This window comes from Juglans regia, chromosome 14 (genome assembly GCF_001411555.2).
Source record: "Juglans regia cultivar Chandler chromosome 14, Walnut 2.0, whole genome shotgun sequence".
In the NCBI taxonomy this organism is placed as follows: Eukaryota; Viridiplantae; Streptophyta; class Magnoliopsida; order Fagales; family Juglandaceae; genus Juglans; species Juglans regia.
In genome coordinates, this window is record NC_049914.1 from 12,013,932 (window position 1) to 12,020,538 (window position 6,607).

Consider the following 6,607-nt stretch of genomic DNA (forward strand, 5'->3'; position numbering starts at 1 on the left):
GGACAAAGAGGGTGACTGACCACTTTCTTCTTGAAAAGGTTAGATTGGGTTGGAAGAGCCTTTTGACAGGCCCTCCAAAAGAACATTTTTACCCTAGGCTGCACTTTAATCTACCAAAGTTGCTGCCAAAGGCCTTTGAGGGAGGAACTGCTAGATGCTTGATTAGAGGCTGGAAGACTTCTCTCTAATTCCCTATGGTATGCACTTCTAACTGTGAACTCACCATCTTTTGTACCCTGCCAAATCAGTTTATCTCTGCTGTTGAGGAAGCTTATAAGGGTTTTGATAATGAGCTCTGCCTCTCTATGACTGAAAATTTGCTGCACCAGTGCATAATTCCACTGCTTAGTGGTAGTGTCGATGAGAGATGAGACTGTTGCATTATTGGTCAGAACATTCACAGAGCTTTGGGCCTTACTAGGATTAGAAGAGAGTATCCATTTGTCCTTCCATACCTGAGCTTGATGACCATTGCCTATCCTCTAATAGGATCCTACCTCTACTAGTGGTCTTGCAGCTAAGAAACTTCTCCAAACATAGGAGGGCTTGGAGCCTATTTTTGCCTCTTGAAAGTTGGTACTAGGAAAATACTTGGCTTTAAGCACCTGTGCAGCAAGGGAATCAGGGTGTTGTATCAACGTCCAGCATTGTTTGGCCAGCAAAGCCTTGTTAAACGCTTTAAAATCCCTGAAACCCATTCCCCCTTCAGTTTTTGCCTTACCCAACCTTTTCCATGAAATCCAATGAATTCTGTTTTCACTACTCTGCTGCCCCCACCAGAAGTTTTTAATTGCCCTATTGATGTCATGAAGCAATGAATTAGGAAGTTTAAACACAGACATTGTGTAGGTTGGCAAAGCTTGGATGATAGCTTTGATATAGATCTCCTTTCCTGCTTGTGACAGCATTTTAACTTTGTGATTGCTGACTTTGGCTCTAATGTTATCCAAAATTCCTTTGAATGTCTTGGCCTTATTCTTTCCAACCACTGATGGCAGTCCCAAGTATTTCTCATAAGACAATCCACTCCTTACCCCAGCAATAGAGAGAATGTGTTGCTGTGTGGCCCTTGCAGTGTTCTTACTGAAAATAATAGAGGTTTTCTCCAAGTTAAGCCTTTGACCCGATGCTGATTTATAAACTCTTAACAATCCAAACAGTCTACCCCATTCAATGGCATTGGCTTTGCAAAAAAGGAGGCAATCATCAGCAAAGAATAAGTGTGAAATTCTAAGCTTGTTTTTTGCAATAGGCACACCATGGATCAGACCCTCACTTTCTGCTTTTCTAATCAGGCTGCTAAGTGCCTCAGCACATATGATACAAATATAGGGTGAGAGGGGATCTCATTGCCTAATCCCTCTAGTTGGAAGGAAAACTTCTTGAGGGGATCCATTAACCAGGATAGCATATGAAACTGTTTCAATACAATTCATCACCAATTCTATCCATTTAGAGCATAAACCCATCTTGGTTAATACAGCTCTGATGAAACTCCATTCTAGCCTATCATAGGCTTTGCTCATGTCTAATTTCAGAGCTATGTATCCCTCCTTACCTATCAATTTAGTTTTCATGGTATGCAAAGCTTCAAAGGCAACTATCACATTATCAAATATGAGTCTATTGGGAACAAAAGCAGACTGTGAATTTGAAATGATAGTAGGCAGTACATTCTTGAGTCTATTGGCCACTACTTTAGATATGAGCTTGTACATAACATTGCACAGAGATATGGGCCTGAATTCTGTGACTTTAGAGGGATTCTTTTTCTTGGGAATTAAGGCAATAAACATGTCATTAATGTTAGATAGACTGCCATTCGAATTAAGTACCTTTAGTATGGCTGCACTGACTTGATTACCAATGAGGGGCCAGTGATTCTGATAAAAGGCTGCTGGGAAGCCATCTGGACCAGGGGAGCTGAGGCCTTCCATATGAAACAAAGCCTCTTCTATTTCTTGATGGGTAAAGGGTCTTGAAAGAGCAGCATTTTGTGCCTCTGTTACTGATGGTTTCATTGCATTCAAACAACCAGAAATGTTATTAGGAAAAGAGGTACTGAAAAGATCTTTGAAATAGTTTTGGAAAAGAGAACTTAATCCCTCTTTTGAGTGCACTTCCACCCCATCTTCATTCACCAGCTTCTTTATCGAGTTATTTTTCCTTCTAAGAGAGGCACATTGGTGGAAAAACTTGGTGTTCCTGTCACTCTCTCTCAACCATCTTTGCTTTGCTCTCTGCTGCCATCTGAGGTTGTCTTCTTCTAATAGTCTGCTAATTTTCTTTTGAATATGCTTAACATGATCAGATAGGTGGCCTTTGTTGTCTTTTTGTAGTTCATTTAACAGGGCCAGTAGCTCAGCCATTTGTTGTTTGGAATTACCTCCTACTCTTCCATTCCATTGCATGAGTTTCTGTTTACACAGGTTAAGGCCCATATTAATATTCTGCAGGTTGTTCTCATCTTCCTTGGTACCATACCATGTTTCCTCCACCAGCTTCTGATAATCCTCCCTTTGAAACCAGCTTGCTTACAGTCTAAAAGGTCTTTTCCTGCTGGTTCCGTCAACCTGGCTCTCCTCCCAAGTGACTAATAAGGGGCAATGATCTGAGCTTAATGCAGGAAGGGTATAAACCTTTGAAATTGGAAAAGAGTCAGCCCATTTAGAGTTACAAATGGCTCTGTCGAGTCTTTCTTTTGTAAAAGCTCCTCCTTTTCTCCCATTAGTCCAGGTAAATTTATTGCCTATAGAACCCATATCACAAAGCTCACATTCTTCCAAAGCAGTTCTGAAGGCCTCAATCTGGGTGTTTGATCTCAAGGCCCCTCCCCATTTCTTTCTAAAATTAAGTACCTGATTAAAGTCCCCAACACACATCCATCCTTTTGACCTTTCTGGTTTAATAGCTTGTAGTAGTAACCAACTGTCCTTCCTCTTATTGGTGATGGGGTGTCCATAGAACTCAGTCAACATCCAATCCTTCCCATCCTCCACCCCTTTCACCAAAAGAGAGATATGATGTTTGGTGAAGGTGTGCACCACTGCTTCAATCTCCTCTTTCCACAGAAAAGCAAGTCCACCACTCATACCTATACAGTCAATGACAAAACTGTTTTCAAATCCCAAACTTTTTTTATGGCTTCAATCCTTTCTATTCTACTCTTTGTTTCCATCAAGAAAACAAAAGATGGGAGCTTTTTAGTCACCATTTGGTGCAGATCATGAACTGTCTGGGGGTTCCTAAGCTCCCGACAGTTCCAACTTAGACAACTCATTTGGTTTGGTGGGGCTGTTCAACAGCCTCCACCATGATAACTTGAGATGATTCATTGGTGCCATCCTCAGTTTTAATTTTCTTGCTAGGGATCAATCTCTCAATGGCCAAGTTATGGGATCCTCCTCAGTTTCTTTTCCCCTTAGGCGGGTTAGTTAAACGTTTGGGCTTTGGTCATTACAAAATCATCTAACATGGTTCTGATATTTGGTTTCGTTAAGGAATAAGGGTCTGAACCACGAGGCATTGCCTTTTTTTGTCCTTTTAGTTTTATTCTTTTTTTAAATACTGCAAGCACTGTAACAATGTTTGTGTGGGGCAGCCCACTCCTTGGATATATCTCTGCTTTTAGTTTCACTTTAATACAATTTGGTTCAAAAACAATTATATTCGAGTTGAAAAGTGAAAAATAAACGATCAAGACCACTAAATGCTCTGAAATATTTAAACAAAATTCATATGAACTGTAAAGAAGACAGAAAAGGAAGAGTCAGCAGAAACCTAAGAAGAAAACTGATCCTTTAACTTGTACGACTATAACAAACAAAAAAATGAAAAACAACAGAGAACGAGTAAGGAGATTAAAAAAGGGGATAGTTTTGAAAGAACACAACGTTATCAACCCAACTTAAGCCAAACAATGCATTACAAAATAAAATGATTCCACCAAGGGAATTCAAGCTGGTAATATTACGCCATCAAGTTCATTTCGCCACAAAGAATGCAACCACAACAACTCCGATGGGCATCAAAAGTTTGTTTGTACTGAGGCTTACTGCACCAGACGCATTTACTGTGGCAGCATCGGTGTCCGTTGTAGAAGAAGAAGCAGTAGTAGCACCACCATCACCTGATGGACTCTCTGCAGCGGTCGTAGTATTTGATTCTGTCAATGCTGGTTTAGGGGCAGCAGCCTTTTTAGGCTTAGGAGAAAAAATGTCCAGTGGAAGAAGCACACTGTCCACTCGATATATCGCTAGGTGGTTATCCATATATATTGTACCACCCATTGTGGTATTCACAAGGCCGGTCGAAATGTTCACTTGGTTGCCGGCTGTGGTCACATTTAGGGGGAATTCTCCGGCGCTAGTATCACCGGCCTCTGTCGGCACTGGATTGCTTAGAGTTTGGAAGTTGGACAGACCAATCACGGAGTTCAAGATGTGAAATTGTATTAGCTGGGTCTTTTGTAGGTCAGATAGAGAGTTTATAGTGCCTGGTTTGAGATTCGAAAATGCTGTATCCGTAGGTGCAAAGATGGTAAAGCCATTGTTCGAATTGTTGAGTTGCCCGTATAGTTGCGCAGCCAATCCAGTGCTTTTTAAGAGGCGGATAAGGACTGAGTAGCCGTGTGCCTTTGCAAGGATTTTTGTGACGTCAATAGAGCCTTTTTGTATAGGTACTTGGACAGACTGGGCAGGCGCCTTGGCAGATTGGATTGGAGGCTTGGCAAGTGAGGTGGGAGGCGTGGCAGGAGTGCTTGGGGGCGTGGCCGGCTTGGCTGGAGCATTGGCAGGTGGAGTTGGAACCGTGGTGGATTGGACTGGAGCCGCGGTGGGCTGTGCTGAAGTGTTAATAACATGGAAGTGAAAAAGAAGTAGAATTGAGAGGGAAAAGACACCGGGTTTGGTCATCATCTTCGATACTTTTAGTGTGTATCAAGGCCTGTTTGGGGAGCTTTGTAATACAGTTTGCAAGGTGGGCTTTCTTTAGCTTGGGATATTTGGAAATGCAAGATGGTATTTGCAGTAGTTGTTGATGTTTTGAGACGGACTAGAGGAGGGATTTTATAAGGGCCGGGAGAGAATGAAGTTAGGCAGTTGGGTGAAAGGGTAAAATTATTAGTTAGAAATCCCAAGTTGTATGCAGCTTATCTGTCTTCGATCAAGAGTTAGAGTAGATATATAGAGTGTGAGGTTTTACAAATAGTTTGCTAATTATTGGGAAGGTAGCGAGGAAAAAGAAAGTGATCTCAAATGTTGGATCTGCGGCCAAATAATGAATACGATTGCCTCCTTTCCAGACCTTTTTGGTTGAAAAAAAGTTAAAGAGATGGGATGCCAAGTGGTCATGTTACTCATGTACACAACGGAACTATCAGAGAGAGACAGAAAGACAAGAGTTAGCGATTGGCCTATGCCATCAGATAGAGCTCTCATAATGCCCACGCATGATGTAGATTAATTAGCTGCCTCTCTCTATCTTTCTTTCTTCTTCTTTTTCGTTTTTTTTTTTTTTTAATTAGAAGAATTTCATTTATTTCCATTCTTAAAATTGCACTAAACACTTCGGAATTATCAACTATTCTGCAACGGGAATTCCAAACTTCCTATTCTCATAGCTAGGTATCTTGCAAATTTGAAACCCATCTTATGGGGCCGTTGGATTCTAATGAAACTAGTGCCACATTCAATGCACGTGAGAATTGTTGATTTTAATTCTATTTATAATCTGTTACGAAGTTTTTTTTAAATGTTATTAATTATAATAAATAAGATATGAAGAAAAAAGACAACATTATAGAGGAAACAATACAAAGTGTCATGAACTTTTATCATTCGAGATTGTCTAAAATTTTATTTACACGATTCTTCAAATTTTTTTAACTTAATTTAAAAAGTTTGGTGATTTAATGACCAATGATAAAATGGTTGGAAAACTTCAATTATGTAAATTGATAAATGATCAAATTAATTAACGTAATCGTTGATGCGACACAACAAAAAAAGACCACTTCGAAGAGTATTATTTGATACAGTTATAGGGTATGCAAGTCTTGTGCACTCCCGTAAAAAGAAATGAGGCTCAACATTAAATGGTGAGTATTTTGATGTGTGTCATAGATTTACCAATATTTTTTAAAGAGAAATGATAGTTGCAGTGGTGAATGTACAAGAGCCGCGCAATCACTTTAACAAAATAAATAAATATAAGATCCATATAAAAAAAATTAATTTTTTAACAGTGGACTTTACTCTTTTTTAAAGTAACTGCATGGTGCTTACGCACCCCACAGCTGTATGTAACATTACTCTTTTTTAAAAGGGAGCGAGGGATGCATACATTCTAAGACAATATCTAGCAATACTCTAATATAAAATACTTAGTCTACACAGTGATCTTACAAGAATTGTGGCACCCTCTGCCCTTAGTAACTTACATGACGAGGGAATGCGATGCTCGAAATGCTAGCTAGTTGAGACCATTGGTGTCCCATTCCTCGTAAAGAGATTGGTAAAGATTCGTGGTGCTAGGGATGGGCAACACTCCGGTGTTTCTATTTGATCTATGTGCGTAATTACTAATTAAGGATTGAATACATGGTAAG

General features: G+C 39.9%; 1 protein-coding gene across 1 annotated transcript; it reads right to left on the minus strand.

Moving 5' to 3' along the window:
* Positions 1-3,968: 3,968 nt before the first annotated feature.
* Positions 3,969-5,020, minus strand: LOC108990094 (fasciclin-like arabinogalactan protein 12). The gene has a single exon (XM_018963943.2). It carries the CDS (start codon positions 4,914-4,916, stop codon positions 3,984-3,986), a length of 933 nt encoding a protein of 310 aa, XP_018819488.1. The 5' UTR covers positions 4,917-5,020; the 3' UTR covers positions 3,969-3,983.
* Positions 5,021-6,607: the final 1,587 nt, after the last annotated feature.